The 16,621-nt window shown below is 45.7% G+C and overlaps 1 protein-coding gene across 2 annotated transcripts in view; it reads left to right on the top strand.

Annotated features, from left to right (window-relative positions):
* The window catches only part of mcm3 (minichromosome maintenance complex component 3), a 95,170-nt gene extending 92,034 nt beyond the window's left edge, over window positions 1-3,136 (top strand). For both annotated transcript variants that reach the window (XM_085979058.1, XM_085979050.1), the window contains 2 exons: window positions 19-109; window positions 1,040-3,136. In XM_085979058.1, the coding sequence (XP_085835184.1) occupies window positions 19-109; window positions 1,040-1,238 (290 nt within the window). In that variant the 3' untranslated portion in view covers window positions 1,239-3,136. The remainder of the gene's footprint in view (window positions 1-18; window positions 110-1,039) is intronic.
* The last annotated feature ends 13,485 nt before the right edge of the window (window positions 3,137-16,621 follow it).

Below are 16,621 nucleotides of genomic sequence, written 5' to 3'. Positions count from 1 at the left end.
TTCCCCCCCTCCCCCCAGTCCAGCCACGCACTCCAAAGACCCCAGAACCAGAGGAGCGCATGGACACGAGTGATGGAACTGCCAAGAAGTCTGAGTTGAGTGAACAAAGGTCAGTCTATCAGCACAGTGAGACTTGGTAATTCCCCCTGAATTTACAAATGTGCGATTGGTTTGGTGCTAAACAGGCTCTGTCTGTCTTGTTTTCCTTCATCACCGGGAACAATATGGACACTTCTGTGCTCTTTCGGTTAGAGTACTTTTAGCAGTGTTGGGAAATGTGGATAAATGATTGAAACGGTTTGCCCTATGGGCAGTTTTCTTTAAATAGTATGTTATGGGTAGTATGCAAATACTCCCTGACCTTACTTGGGGAGGGAGAACTATCGCAGCAATCCAACTGGCCTGAATAAAGGAGCACTGCGAGCAGAAGGAGCCTCCAGTTAAATTTGTTGGTTAATTCCAGATTTGATTCATCTCGGAGGGAATATAAGTTCAGAAGAGCCAGATGAACAGAGAGATTGAAAATTGGAGTCCAACGATGACTGATGATAAAATTAAGGTGTTTACAGATTTTCTAACTGCACGAACTTGGGTGCAAGTACAAACTCGCACTACCAATCCATGTTCCAGTGTGTCGGCGGGGACTTGGATGCAGAAGACCAGAGGGTAAGGGGTCACACTAGGTCGTCTTAGTGCAAACAACTAAAGAGGTTAGTGTAGAAATAATTGGAATGAGGATTGAGACTTGGGGCCGCTGTAACCTGAACAGCAGAGGCCTTGCTGGAGCTCACCTGTCGGCCCCTTTAGTTGGCAAATAGAAGACACAAGGAACGGAGGAAAGGAGCACAGAGTACAAGCACCTGGTGGTAGCAGCACGGTGCTGCGTACTTCACCGCCGGCACAGGTTCAGTGGTCTTGGCTCAGCACTGCTGTGCTCCTTCTGGATTGGATAACTGGACTTGGATCATACTTGCTGCTGAGGGTATCTGCACTTGTGTGTTTTTCAGTGGCTCTAACCCTCTCTTTAATCCTGTCACAGGTTCAAAGAGTTCAAAGCTGCTCTCTTGGATGCTTTCAAGACTGCACATGCTCAGTCCCTTGGGATGCAGACTCTGATGGCGTCCATCAACAAAGGTAACGAGGCACCATTTTCCGATGTGGAGGTGCAGACTGCCCTCGACAAGATGCAGGAAGACAACCAGATCATGGTGTCCGATAACATCATCTTCCTGATCTAATGGTGTGGAGTTCACCGACTGAGTGAGGGGCCAGTGTGTGGCACGCGAGTCTGTGTGTCAAACTCCATTAAAGAGACTCGTCACTCTTAAAGTGTAGGCAGTGACTAAAGGACATGCTGACAATTTAAAGTACACAGGTTTTTTTTTTGTATAAATCCGATTTTTGCAATATACTTCCAACACTGCTTCCCTCATTCTTTACCCTGCCACCTGAGTTTCTGTACAGGTAGCTGGTGATGTGACCACTGTACAACTTGTTCTGATGATTAATGTTGTGGGTATTGACTGCGGGGAGCAGCTTATAACTGAATAGAAAGAGCTAATTTCTCCTTAACTCTGATTAATTGAAGAGGGGGAAAAAATTATTTACTGGCAGATATTTGTGCACAAGCTAATTGGATCGCCGTTACACAAAGCTGTTTGTAGTCAAGTGCAGAAGAAACTGGTTGATTATGATCAACTAAAGAATTGAGTTAGAAAGAGAATTGGACCGAGTGTTGCTTGGCAGTGCCATTGATACTAATCGGAATCCTAGAAAGCTGAAGCAGAGCGGGGGCGTTGCACAGCTGTGAAAGAATTGCAGTGGAAGTGCTTAAAGGTTGTGCTTGGAGTGTGTCATGTTTCCTGTACCTATCGGCACCTCTGTTGGCAGAGTTGGAGTGTTTGTTTGGTGGAAGGGTTATATTCTGGGTTTTTGTATTGGCAATTATGCAAGTACCAAAAGTTAGTGAAACACTGAAGGATTTTAGATTGAGGTGATCAGTAAAGTGATATGCGAGCCCAGCTTTAATGGGTACCTTCTGAAGACCTTTTTAAGAGCTGCATTCTGCTCTCTCTTTTTTGTATTCATTGCTTTGCCCTTGAGGATCATTACAGGAAACTCTCATTTAAACAGCACCTAAATATCCGGAATTCTCTATTAACCGGCAAAATTCAGACTCCGAAAACAACACCTCAATAACTGGAAATGTTGCCGAGTCCGAGTATCCAGCGGTGGCCGAGTTAGTCAGCGGGGGTAGTTCTCCAAACTGCCACTACTCGGCTTCTTGGCGCTGTTGGAAGTCCGAACACCTCAATAACAGGAGTCTGACTCTTTGTTTGTTAAAAATAGCCTCGGTAGATAACCCTCTCCATCATCCAGAATTTTTAATCAACTGGCACCATCCGGTCCCGTCGGTGCCGGATACCAAAGAGTTTCCTGTATTTTAAATCAAATCAAATGTCGGACACCACAGCCTTGGTTCCACTTGCCCTACCCAGTGCTCCATCAATAATGGGTACACTGGCCAATGTAACATTTACCTCTGGGATATACACCAGGTATCAACAATGACCACTCCACTGGCATGGGGTAAATCTGCAGCTTTGGGCCCTGTGGAGAAGTGCAACGCTGCTCTTTGCCCTTGTGTGGTTTGGAAATTAACTTGAATTAGTGCACCGCTTGCAGTAGGGTGGCAGCATTTTCTGACTCTTTACTGGTTGGCCTGCATTAGTGCAGAATCGGCTTCAGTTTCCCAGGCATTCAAACACAGCAGGGCTCTTTTACATTGGAGGAGTGCCCTTGCAGCAGATGCATGGTAGGCACACAGTCTATAATGTAAAGGCCTTGAGCTCCTGGAGCTGCATTGGCAACAGCGACCCAGGCTTATAGGTCAGCTGCTGTTGGGACCTCCATCTAAAGAGCTTATCACCCTCTCTTGTAACAATAGGAATTAACCCCAACAACTGGTTAGCAATGGCAGGTGCACCTTTGTTAAGCCAAAAGGACCTGATTCCACTGAGTTGGGTGAGCAGAGAGCCAGAAGAGGAGTTGAGTTGTGTGCGGTGTGCTAAATTCGCATTACTGCTTTTTCAAAAGTCTTGCTATTTTTTTCTATAATAAAGCAGAGTTCTTGCAATTTTTTTGTGGAAGCCATTCTGTTCAGATAAGAAGCCCTTGCGGTTTCAGTGAGACGTTCAAACTGCAGATGAAGCTGTGCAAAAACACGGTGGAAAAAACGTACCTCATGTTCCAAACGCAAGGGTTCATTTGACCTTGTTTTGCTGTTCTACTTTCTACGTTCCACGTAGGTTATGCTCACTTGAGAGAGTCTGGTCTCGGTTCATCTGTAACGTGCAGTTTCATGGCAGTTTTTGTTGTTGCAGTATCGATCTTGAAGTCACACTTTCATAGCAGCTGTTGGGGCAGATACCAACCCAAGGACATTATTGGCTGTGATTTTTACACCCGCTCCTCTAAGGGGAGGAAACTCTCGGGCCGAAGGGAAAATGCAGCCCACTGTGTTCTCTGTGAATATTGCACCACTGCCTTTTTCCACAATGTGCTTTTGTTTCAGGAATTCTAAATCCATTCTTGCTTCCTTTTGAAAAGCAAGAGTGTTGTAGGAACGTGGCTACCTCAGTATCACCCCCTGCTTCTTGCCTGCTTTCTGGAATGGGAACAGCCTTTCCAAGTCACATTTTAATAACGTGGCTTACACAAATCCCAGAAACATTTGAGCACATTTGTTATTGGGAAGCCCTGATTAAATGCTGTACAATTCCAAAATGTGAGATGAGATGGCATAACGCAGCGAGAAGGATTGCTGAAAGTACACAGACGTGGTACTTGTGCACATGACAGAACAGCAATCTGCTTTTCCATTCTCTCCACACCACCACCCACCCCCCCCCCCCCCTCCGCCAAAAAAAAGTCTTTCTACTGCTTCAGCCTGTTTGAATATTTCTGGATGTAGTGCCTGCTTTATAAAGATACAGCGCTGTTTAGTCATCATAACTGCTGCCTGCTGTACCAAATGCGCCTGGAGAGAGAACTGTGAGCAGCAGCTTTATGCAACAAGAAGACTTCTTGGAAAATAATTATGCATTTAACTGCATGCAACACTCATCAGAGTAAAAAAACTTTCACATCTGTGCATCAGATCGGACACAGGTCTTGGCACGAGAGACAACTACACTGGGAGGGGCGAAGAGTTGAATGGAGTTGCGTGTGGCTAATGTTGCAAATGGTTATCGAAAAGCCTAGATGCTCTTGAAATCTAGAAATTGTACACATGCGCATCTTAAAGGAGTTATATAGCTGGGAACTAGTTTTTGTCTTGATATCAATTATAGGGCGAACCCTTGAAACAACTTCTGGGGATTGAGTCGGTCACCAGCTTAAAAAAGGACAACAAACATTCATCTGGAAGTAATTAGCTGCAATTTTAGAAAGATGTTGATATGGTGCACAAGGGAAATGTAATGGGTTTTATATACTTAGATTTTCAAAGAGCTTTGGATAAGGTAAAGGGTCATCTGATATAGGGGGTCATTTTAATTTGAGCGATACAGAACATGCTATCTGGGGACAAGTGCAGTATTTCTCAGAGGTGCTGAGAAGGTGCTGGGGTTGAGATCAGTCAAAAGATTGATAATATTTTCAATTCGCCCAACATTTCCTTCTATTCATGCTCACAGCAAAACAGTTTCTGTAAGTAGATCTGTGTTTTACCATCTGCAATGTACAGCCTTCAGTGGTGTGCATTTGGATAGTGGCTGTAGAGAAAACTGACTCTTAGGGTTGACCACCGTCTACTGCTGACCAACCCAAAAGGTGGAAACTGCCACATTGTCATCCCATAGCATGCTGGCTAAATTTAATAGTTGAATTTATTTACAAGGTATCATTACAAAGTAAAGGAATGTAGCAAGTAGCCAGAAGAAGTAGAATACTTAATAACAGAAAATGCTGCAAAAACTCAGCAGGCCAGGCAACATCTGTGGAGAGAGCAACAGTTAACGTTTCCGGTCAATGACCCTTCATCAGAACTGAGAAAAAAAGCAGGAAATGAGACAGATTAAAAAGCAAGTTTCGTGGCTGGGAAATGGAGGAGGGGATGAAAGAGCAAAAGGCAAGTTCTGTGAGAGGTGAAGAGATATTGAGATATTCAAGGCGAGATGAGATGGTAATAGGACAGGTAAAAAAACAAAGGATGGCTCTAGATGAAGTGTGAAATGCACTGGCAGAGTGAGAGACAGCTGCCATGTGGGAGAGAAAAAAAAAAAGGAAAAGGCACAAACCAAAAGTTTGGATAAAAAATATAAGGGCTGAGGTTATGATCTGAAATTGTTGAACTCGATATTGAGCCCAGAAGGCTGTAAAGTGCCTCATCGGAAGATGGGGTGCTGTTCCTGGAGCTTACGCTGAGCTTCCGTGGAACAATGCAAGAGGCCGCGGACGGTGAGGTCTGAGTGGGAATGGGGCGGTGAATTAAAATGACAGGCGACCGGAAGCTCGGGGTCCCCCTTACGGACTGAACGGAGGTGTTCCGCAAAGCGGTCACCCAATCTGCGTTTGGTCTCCCCAATGTAGAGGAGACCGCATCGTGAGCAGCGAATACAGTATACTAGATTGCAAGAAGTACAAGTAAATCACTGTTTCACCTGGAAGGGGTGTTTGGGGCCCTGGACAGTGGGAAGGGGCGAGGTATAAGGGCAGGTGTTGCATCTCCTGCGCTTGGACGGGAAGGTGCCAGGGGAAGGGGTGCTGGGGGTGATAGAGGAGTGGACTAGGGTGTCTCGGAGGGAGCGGTCCCTACGGAATGCTGAAAAGGGAGGAGAGGAGAATATGCGTTTAGTGAGAGAGTTGGATCTTAAACCAGTGTACTGAGCTTAAATAAAGTAGACTATGAAGGTATGAGAGTAGAATTGACTAAAGTGGACTGGGAAAACATTAAAGTGTAAGACGGTACAAGAGCAGTGGTCTACATGCAAGGAGATATTTCACATCTTTCAAGATAAATATATTCCACTGAGGAAAAAGGGGAGTAAAAGAAAAGACAGGCATCCGTGGCTTAGTAAAGTAATAAAGGATAGTATCCGATTGAAAACAAGGGCATATAAAGTAGCCAAATCTAGTGGGAGGATAGAAGATTGGGAAGCATTTAAAAGCCAGCAAAGAATAACTAAAAGATTAATTAAGAAAGGGAAGATAGATTATGAAAGTAAACTAGCAAAAAATATAAAAACAGATAGCAAGAGTTTCTACAGCTATATAAAAAGAAAAAGGGTGGCTAAAGTGAACGTTGGTCCCTTAGAGGATGAGACCGGGAAACTAGTGGTGGGGAACATGGAGATGGCAAAGACGCTGAACAAATATTTCGTATCAGTCTTTACAGCAGAGGACACTAAAAATATCCCAACACTGGACAAACGGGGCAATGGGGGGGGGAGGAGCTAAACACGATTAAAATCACTAAGGAGATGGTACTCGGTAAAATAATGGGACTTAAGGCGGATAAATCCCCCGGACCTGATGGCCTACATCCTAGGGTCTTGAGAGAAGTGGTGATTATTTTCCAAAACTCCCTGGACTCAGGAAAGGTCCTGGCAGATTGGAAAACTGCTAATGTAACACCCTTCTTTAAGAAGGGAAGTAGACAAAAAGCTGGAAACTCTAGACCAGTTAGCCTAACATCTGTGGTTGGCAAAATGTTGGAGTCCATTATTAAGGAAACAGTAACAGAGCATTTGGATAAACATAATTTAATAGGACAGAGTCTGTAAGGGGTCATAGATTGCAGAGGTGCCTCTCTCTTGCACAGTAAAACCGTGAGTGGTTCGACCCACTCGCCCCTTAGATTCTATACCCTGGACTTTGGGGCAGGAACTACAATGTAGAGAAAACTCTTATAGACCAAGTTTGATGAAAGGAAATGGAATTTTATTGCATAATGTAAAACAAATCAAATCCAAGCAAATAAGAGGGTACATGGGAGGGGAAAACACAAACAAATCATAACGACACAGTACTAACTAAAGCAAATACAGGCATATTAAAATCTACAAAGATCATCATGAAATGGGGAAAACACACGGAACATCGAGGGACAAAAACTCATGTTAATTATGCCCTTAAATGTCCACCCCCTTAAACCTATCTAGATCTGATTATGAAGGGCCAGAAACATGCTCACCAATCCAACTAGGAAGTGTAAGGTTTTGAAACAGGTATGCGTTTGATCCTTTCAGGCGTCCTGTCTCCACGTGGAGCCCCAGCGAACTGCGCCACACCTCTCCTGAGGTGGGGGTCGGGGACGGCTGGACACTGGCTGGTCTGGATGTCGGCGGGGTCGGGGATCGTTTGCTCGACCCCGGTCAAAGGAGCCTCGGGCTGGCCCCCATCATTTCTTCTGTTTCTTATTGTCTCTTTTCCCGAGCCGGAGTGGGTCGATGGCCTCCCGTTTCGTCAACGGCCCGGGGTTGGTCAATGATCTCCCGATGTTTTACCCCGGGGCAGGACGCCGGCTCGAACCGTCTTCTTCTCCTTCTAGCGACGATGCCGCCGATACGATGGTAGCTCCACGATGGCCATCTTTTCTTTCTACCCCTGGGTTCCCAGATATACTTATCAGAAGCCCTTATCTCGCGTCAAATCAAGTTAGTCTTGTTTTAATTTTGGCAGGCTGGGAGCACAACGGGGTAGTTATATTTTAAACTGTTCTTGGATGGCCGGTAACGGGCCATCTCTGGTCTGGAATGACCTTCATTGTTTGTAACGTCCTGGTGATGTCCTTAACGGGTCCTTGATGCTCTTCTCATGAATATGAAACTTCCCTTTTGTCTGGTTAAACATTTAGATGGTCTTTATCTACAGGCCGATCTTGACTGGATCTGCATCCAATCTATATGTATATGTGGGTGTCTGGTTTCGTTCTCTCAGAAACGGCTCCCAGAACTTACTGTGGGCTGAATCCACAAAGCTGTCTGAGGACTGCAGGAACCATTTTAAAGTGTCCTAATAAGTTGGTCACGGGGTCTGGCGGCCATTTTGAATGCCCCTTTTTCCTAAGCTTTTAAAACAGTCTTTAAAATCATGGCCTCTTCTGCCATTCGACCCTCTATAATATAAAGTTCAATTTTGCGAATCCTACAGTCAGCATGGTTTTATGAAGGGGAAGTCATGTTTGACAATTATGCTCGAATTCTTTGAGGACGTAACATACAGGGTGGATAAAGGGGAACCAGTGGATGTAGTGTATTTGGACTTCCAAAAGGCATTTGACAAGGTTCCACACAAAAGATTACTGATCAAGATAAAAAAATCACGGGATTGGGGGTAATATACTGGCATGGGTGGAAGATTGGCTATCTAACAGAAAACAAAGAGTTGGGATAAATGGTTCATTCTCGGGTTGGCAATCAGTGACTAGTGGTTCACTCGGTTGATTCCGGAGATGAGGGGGTTGACGTATGAGGAAAGGTTGAGTAGGTTGGACCTCTACTCATTGGAGTTCAGAAGAATGAGAGACGATCTTATCGAAACATATAAGATTGTGAGGGGGCTTGATCGGGTGGATGCGGTGAGGATGTTTCCACTGATGGGTGAGACTAGAACTAGGGGGCATAATCTTAGAATAAGGGGCTGCCCTTTAAAAACTGAGATGAGGAGAAACTTCTTCACTCAGAGGGTAGTAAATCTATGGAATTTACTACCCCAGAGAGCTGTGGAAGCTGCAACATTAAATAAGTTTTAAACGGAGATAGACAGTTTCCTAGCAGATAAGGGAATTGGGGGTTACGGGGAGAGGGCAGGGAAGTGGACGTGAGTCTAGATTCGGATCACCCATGATCCTATTGAATGGCGGAGCAGGCCCGAGGGGCCGTATGGCCTACTCCTTCTTATGTTCTAGTGGTGGGATCACGTTGGAGGTGGCGGAAATGGCGGAGGATGATCCGTTGAATGTGGAGGCTGGTGGAGTGAAACGTGAGGAAAATGGGAACCCTATCGTGGTTCCGGGAGGGAGGGGCAGGGGTGAGGGCAGAAGTGTGGGAGATAGAACGGACACGGCCAAGGGCCGTGTGAACCACGGTAGAGGGGAATCCTCGGTTGAGGAAAAAGGAAGACATGTCTGAAGCACTGGTGTGGAAGGTGGCATCGTCGCAGCAGATGCGGCGGAGACGGGGAGACTGGGAAAATGGAATCGAGTCCTTACAGGAGGCGGGGTGGGAGGAAGTGTAGTCCAGGTAGCTGTGGGAGCCAGTGGGCTTGTAGTGAATGTTGGTCAATAACCTATCTCCAGAGATGGAGACAGAGAAGTTGAGGAAGGGAAGAGTTGGAGATGGACCATGTGAAGGTGAGGGAAGGGTGGAAATTGGAGGCAAAGTGAATGAAATTGTTTAGTTCAGGGTGAGAGCAGGAAACGGCACCGATACAGTCATCATTGTACTGAAAAAAGAGGTGAGGGAGGGGACCCGAGTAGGACTGGAACAAAGAGTGTTCCACATATCCCACGAAAAGGCAGGCATAGCTAGGACCCATGTGGGTTCCCATAGCAACACCTTTGATTTGGAGGAAATGAGTGGAGTCAAAGGAGAAGTTGTTCAATGTGAGAACAAGTTCAGCCAGGCAGAGGAGGGTGGTGGTGGATGGGGACTGGTCGGGCCTCTGTTCAAGGAAGAAGCGGAGAGCCCTCAGGTCATCCTGGTGGGGGATGGAGGTGTAGAAGGATTGTACGTCCATCGTGAAAAGGAGGTGGTTGGGGCCAGGAAACTTAAAGTGGCCCAGCCCCCAAACTTGCTTTTCCATGTTTCATTTCCTGCTTTTTTTCTCAGTTCTGACGAAGGGTCATCGACCTGATACGTTAACTCTGTTTCTCTCTCCGCGGATGTTGCCTGGCCTGCTGAGCTTTTTCAGCGTTTTCTATTGTTATCTCGGATTTCCAGCGTCCGCAGTATTTTACTATCGAAGTAGAATGCTTCAAAACAAAATAGGAGAGCTAAAGAGACCACCATGGAGCGAACTGGTGATGCAGAGAGAGGTCTGAACAGAGCATGAGAAAATGGGTTTGGTGGTGGGAAGAGAGAGAGAAAGGGAATACAAGAGAATCTAAATGGCAGCACAGGAAGAGACTTACCACACGGTCTAAGAGTTTCAAGCAGCAGGTGTTGATGCGGGATGTGTCTGAGAAGTGTCACCAACTCATTGCTCGAGATGGAGACAGTGACATTTTGGGGAGGGAGACCTGTTTTTGCAATAAGAGCTTGACTGGGTAGTCTCACCGATGAGAGGGAGCAGGCAGTGCGGGGGGAGGCAGTATGAACACCCCATCCTCGACAATGGCGGGGCGGAGCCCAGCACCTGAATGTAAAAGACAAGGCTGAAGCCAGAAGTGCGTGATCCATCTCTGCCTTCTCCTGAGGTCCCCAGCCTCAGAGGCCAGTCTTCAGCCAATTCAATTCACTCCGGCTGAGCACGCTGGATAGAAAGACAGACTTGCATTTATATAGCGCCTTCACGACCACCCGACATCCCAAAGCACTTTACAACAAATTTGAAGTGTAGTCACTGTTGCAGTGTAGGAAACATGGCAGCCAATTTGCGCACAGCAAGCTCCCACAAACAGCAATGTGATAATGGCCAGATAATCTTTTAGTGATGTTGATTGAGGGATAAATATTGGCCAGGACACCAGGGTGAACTCCCCTGCTCTTCTTCGAAATAGTGCCATGGGATCTTTTTCGTCCACCTGAGAGCGCAGACGGGGCCTCGGTTTAACATCTCATCCGAAAGACAGCACCTCCGACAGTGCGGCACTCCCTCAGTACTGCACTGGGAGTGTCAGCCTAGATTGTGCTCAAGTGCCTGGAGTGGGACTTGAACCCACAACCATCTGGCTCAGTGGCAAGAGTGCCACCCGTTGAGCCACTGGCTGACACCTGGATACAGCAAGGGCTATGGGCCCTGACAACATCCCAACTGTAGTGCTGAAGACTTAAGCTCCACAATTAGCCACTCATACAGCCAAACTGTTCTTGTGCAGCTACAACACTGGCATCTACCCAACAATATGGAAAATGTTGGTATGTCCTGTCCACAAAACGTTGGATAAATCCAACCTGGTCACCCTACTTCCAAATGTCAGCAGTGATGGAAGGTGTCGTTGACAGTGCTATCGAGTGGCACTTACCAACAAAATGCTCACTGATACTCAGTGTGATTTCCCCCAGGACCGACCACCACTTACTCAAAGGCATCTAGGGATGGGTCTATAAACGCTGGCTTTGCTAGTGACACCCGGATGTTGCTTGGCACTTGCGCAGTGCGAATGTTACTCACCACTTATCAGCCCAAGTCTGAATGTTGTCCAGTTTTGCTGAATGCGGGCATGGACTGCTTCATTATCTGGGGAATTGCGAATGGAGTTGAACACTGCAATCATCAGCGAACATCCCCACTTCTGACCTTATGATGGCGGGAAGGTCATTGATGAAGCAGCTGAAAATAATTGGGCCTCGGACACTGCCCTGAGAAATTCCTGCAGCGATGTCCTGGGGCTGAGATGATTGGCCTCCAACAACAACCACCTTTTGTGCCAGATGTGACTCCAGCCAGTGAAGAATTTGCCCCCTAATCCCCACTGACAGATTGTAGCGACGGTAGGGGTAGTTTCGACAAAAAACATGGGGAACGGAGTCCTTTTTAAAAAGAATGGTTAAAGTGCATGTATTTCATTGAGCAGAGTGCGAAGTAAACACGGGGAACTGGAAACAAGTATTTTACAGGAAGATCTGGGCTTGATAGCATTAATAGAAGCCCTCTGCAAACTGGACAAGAATGGAAAATAAGCATATTGGTTATAATATATTTAGGAGGAATAGAAAAGCTAAAGAAGGTGGAGTGGCAATATTGGTAAAGGGGAATGCTTGCTGTAGTGAGTGTCGATGTAGATAAGAAAGGTACAGACCTTATCTGTATGGTTAATATGGTTGGAGCTCAAAGATAAAATAAGCAGGTCTTGTTACATTAGATGAGGTGTATTACAAACCTCTAAATTGTGGTAAGGAAATTGAAGAGGAAACCTGCAGTCAGATGGAAGCGATGATTAGGAATAACAATTATTGTGAGATTTTAATTATGCAATTATCAATTTGGAGAAAGGGAGTAAAGGGAATGGAATTCCTAAAGTGTGTACAGAGCTCCTTCCTCGAGCAGTATGTTAGTCAGTCTACATGGGTGGCGGCGTTAGATCTGGTTATGAGTAATGACATAGATTAGGTGGATGAGCTGAATGTGGGTGAGCACTTTGTGATGAGGTTGAAAAACCAACTACGAAGAGGAAAAAGTCAGTCCAAAAAATAAGAACAGCAGATTGGATTCGGGCACATTTTAGAAAGCTGAGGTGAGGTGGAAGGAGAAATTGGCCCACGTGCCTGTAGAGCAACAGTGGGATGGGGACTAGCGTCACATAGGTCAGAGCAGGTAACGATGGCACTTCCTTTCCCTGAGTGAGCCACTTGGGTTTTTACAACAATCCCACAGCTTTATGGCCACTTTTACTGATTCCAGCTTTTTATTTCCAGACTTAAAAAAAAAACAGAATTAAAGTTCTCAATCTGCCATGGTGGGATTTGACCTCCCATTCTCTGGAGCGCATGATACATAAGAACATAAGAAGTAGGAGCAGGAGTAGGCCATACGGCCCCTCGGGCCTGCTCCACCATTCAATAGGATCATGGCTGATCTGAATCTAGACTCACGTCCACTTCCCTGCCCGCTCCCCGTAACCCCTAATTCCCTTATCTGCTAGGAAACTGTCTATCTCCGTTTTAAATTTATTTAATGTTGCAGCTTCCACAGCTCTCTGGGGTAGTAAATTCCATAGATTTACTACCCTCTGAGTGAAGAAGTTTCTCCTCATCTCAGTTTTGAAAGGGCAGCCCCTTATTCTAAGATTATGCCCCCTAGTTCTAGTCTCACCCATCAGTGGAAACATCCTCACCGCATCCACCCGATCAAGCCCCCTCACAATCTTATATGTTTCGATAAGATCGCCTCTCATTCTTCTGAACTCCAATGAGGTAGAGTCCCAACCTACTCAACCTTTCCTCATACGTCAACCCCCTCATCTCCAGAATCAACTGAGTGAACCTTCTCTGAACTGCCTCGAGAGCAAGTATATCTTTTCTTAAATATGGAAACCAAAACTGCATGCAGTATTCCAGGTGTGGCCTCACCAATACCCTGTATAACTGCAGCAAGACTTCCCTGTTTTTATACTCCCTCCCCCTTGCAATAAAAGCCAAGCTTCCATTGGCCTTCCTGATCACCTGCTGCACTTGCATACTAACTTTTTGTGTTTCATGCACCAGGACCCCCAGATCCCTTTGTACTGTAGCACTTTGCAGTTTCTCTCCATTTAGATAATAACTTGCTCTTTGATTTTTCCTGCCAAACTGCATAACCTCACACTTTCCAACATTATATTGCATCTGCCAAATCTCTGCCCACTCACTTAGCCTGTCGATGTCCTTTTGCAGGTTTTTTATGTCCTCCTCACTCACTGCTTTCCCTCCCATCTTTGTATCGTCGGCAAACTTGGATATGTTGCACTCAGCCCCTTCCTCCAAATCGTTAATATAGATTGTAAAGAGTTGGGGTCCCAGCACTGACCCCTGCGGAACACCACTGGTTACTGATTGCCAGCCCGAGAACGAACCATTTATCCCAACTCTTTGTTTTCTGTTAGATAGCCAATCTTCCACCCATGCCAGTATATTACCCCCAATCCTGTGATTTTTTATCTTGATCAGTAATCTTTTGTGTGGAACCTTGTCAAATGCCTTTTGGAAGTCCAAATACACTACATCCACTGGTTCCCCTTTATCCACCCTGTATGTTACGTCCTCAAAGAATTCGAGCAAATTTGTCAAACATGACTTCCCCTTCATAAAACCATGCTGACTCTGTCCTATTAAACTATGTTTATCCAAATGCTCTGTTACTGTTTCCTTAATAATGGACTCCAACATTTTGCCAACCACAGATGTTAGGCTAACTGGTCTAGTTTCCGGCTTTTTGTCTACTGTTAGCACTGTTGCCTCACAGTGCCAGGGACCTGGGTTCAAATCCGGCCTCGGGTGACTGTGTGGAGTTTGCACATTCTCCCCGTGTTTGCGTGGGTTTCCTCCGGGTGCTCCGGTTTCCTCCCACAGTCCAAAGATGTGCGGGTTAGGTTGATTGGCCATGATAAAAATTGACCCTTAGTGTTAGGGGGGATTAAATACGTGGGGTTACGGGGATAGGGCTTGGGTGGGATGGCTGTCGGTGTAGGGACCGGGTGCTAGGGTTTGGATGATCAGCCATGATCTCGTTGAATGGCGGAGCAGGCTCGAAGGGCCGAATGGCCTACTCCTGCTCCTATCTTCTATGTTTCTATGTTAAATAAGGGTGTTACATTAGCAGTTTTCCAATCTGCCGGGACCTTTCCCGAGTCCAGGGAGTTTTGGAAAATAATCACCAATGCATCCACAATCCCTACTGCCACTTCTCTGAAGACCCTAGGATGTAGGCCATCAGGTCCGGGGGATTTACCTGCCTTAAGTCCCATTTTACCGAATACCATCTCCTTAGTGATTTTAATCGTGTTTAGCTCCTTCCCCCCCCCCCCCCCCCATTGCCCCCTGTTTGTCCAGTGTTGGGATATTTTTAGTGTCCTCTACTGTAAAGACTGATACGAAATATTTGTTCAGCGTCTTTGCCATCTCCATGTTCCCCACCACTAGTTTCCCGGTCTCATCCTCTAAGGGACCAACGTTCACTTTAGCCACCCTTTTTCTTTTTATATAGCTGTAGAAACTCTTGCTATCTGTTTTTATATTTTTTGCTAGTTTACTTTCATAATCTATCTTCCCTTTCTTAATTAATCTTTTAGTTATTGTTTGCTGGCTTTTAAATGCTTCCCAATCTTCTATCCTCCCACTAGATTTGGCTACTTTATATGCCCTTGTTTTCAATCGGATACTATCCTTTATTACTTTACTAAGCCACGGATGGCTGTCTTTTCTTTTACTCCCCTTTTTCCTCAGTGGAATATATTTAGTGCTGCACTGTTGAAGGTGCTGTCTTTCAGGTGAGGCATTAAACCGTGGCCTGACTGCCCTCTTCAAGTAGATGGATAGGTCCCATGATACTATTTTGAAGAAGAGCAGTGGGAGCTATCCTGGTGTCCTGGCCAATTTCTATCCCTCCGCCAACATCACTTAAACAGATTATCTGGTCGTTTATCTCATTGCTGTTTGCAAATTGACTTGGCACATTTCCCTACATTACAACAGTGACCGCATTTCAAAAGTACTTAATTGGCCGTGCAGCAATTTGGGACGTACTGAAGTTGTGAAAGGTGCTATATAAATGCAAGTTATAGATGCAGGTTGATCATAGATATCTTTACGGGGATGCTAGATAAGTACATGAGGGAGAAAGGAATAGAAGGATATGTTAAGGTGGGAATAGGCTCGTGTGGAGCATAAACACTGGCATGGACCTGTTGGGCCGAACGGTCTGGTTCTGTGCTGTAAATTCGATGCAAGTTTGTTCTTCCTTTCTTGTAGAGCACCTGGCTGGGGTGAGCTTGATGGTGCTGTCTAGACTCCTCGTTTCTAATCCGAACTTGAAGATCTGATGTTGATTCTGGATGCCTAACCAGGAAGCGAATTCCATTTACCCTTGCCTTTTAATGAGCACACAAATTAAGGAGAATTTAAAGGTATGCTCCTCTCTGTTCTTCCTCCAGCCCTGTAGAATGTTTTGAGCATGTGTGGGTACAGAGAATGAGGAGCTTACCAGAGACAGGCAATTGAAGAATGTACATGGAGGTTGATCAGCACCATGAAAACCCTGCTATAATAGTTATATAAGCAAATAGAACCAAGTGCATTTTTTCTCTAAATTCAGCTGTTATAACTCTAGCAGGGGGCCTGCTGAGAATGCAGAAGGTGAGATTGATCTTGCAGGATGGCCTCCGCTATTGGCGGCTGCAATGGAAATGTTTCCTCTATGAGATGAACATGATGTTATCAAAGGCTGACCTTGATTGCTGTCAGGCCAGTTATATCTGTCTTTATATAGACATTGTATTGAAGTGGGGGTGGTTGCGAGCTTGAAGCTAAAAGTGTGTTTCCCTTTGCCATTTAAGATCTGACTAAGAATAGACATGGGCTGCAGTCCTTATCTATGTACCAGAAATGCGAGTTCTAGATTTACAAGTTTACAAAGGGCTACACCAACAACAACAACTTGCATAGTAAGACATCCCAAGGCTCTTCACCGGAGCGTTATAAAACAAAACTGGACACCGAGCCACATGAGATATTGGGGCAAGTGACCAAAATCGTGGTCATAGAGGTAGGTTTTAAGGAGCGTCTTAAAGGAGGATAGAGAGTTGGAGAGGTTTAGGGAGGGAATGCCAGAGATTAGGGCCTTGGCAGCTGAAGGCGCGGCCACCACTGGTGGGAGCGATTAAAATCGGGGATGCTCAAGAGGCCAGAATTAGAGAGTGCAGAGATCTCGGAGGGTTGTAGGGCTGGACGAGGTTACAGAGATAGGGAGGGGTGAGGCCCTG

This window comes from Somniosus microcephalus, chromosome 3, assembly GCF_052327205.1.
Source record: "Somniosus microcephalus isolate GS21.2 chromosome 3, FLI_Smic_1.0, whole genome shotgun sequence".
Lineage (NCBI taxonomy): Eukaryota > Metazoa > Chordata > Chondrichthyes > Squaliformes > Somniosidae > Somniosus > Somniosus microcephalus.
This window is presented reverse-complemented; position numbering and strand designations above follow the sequence as displayed.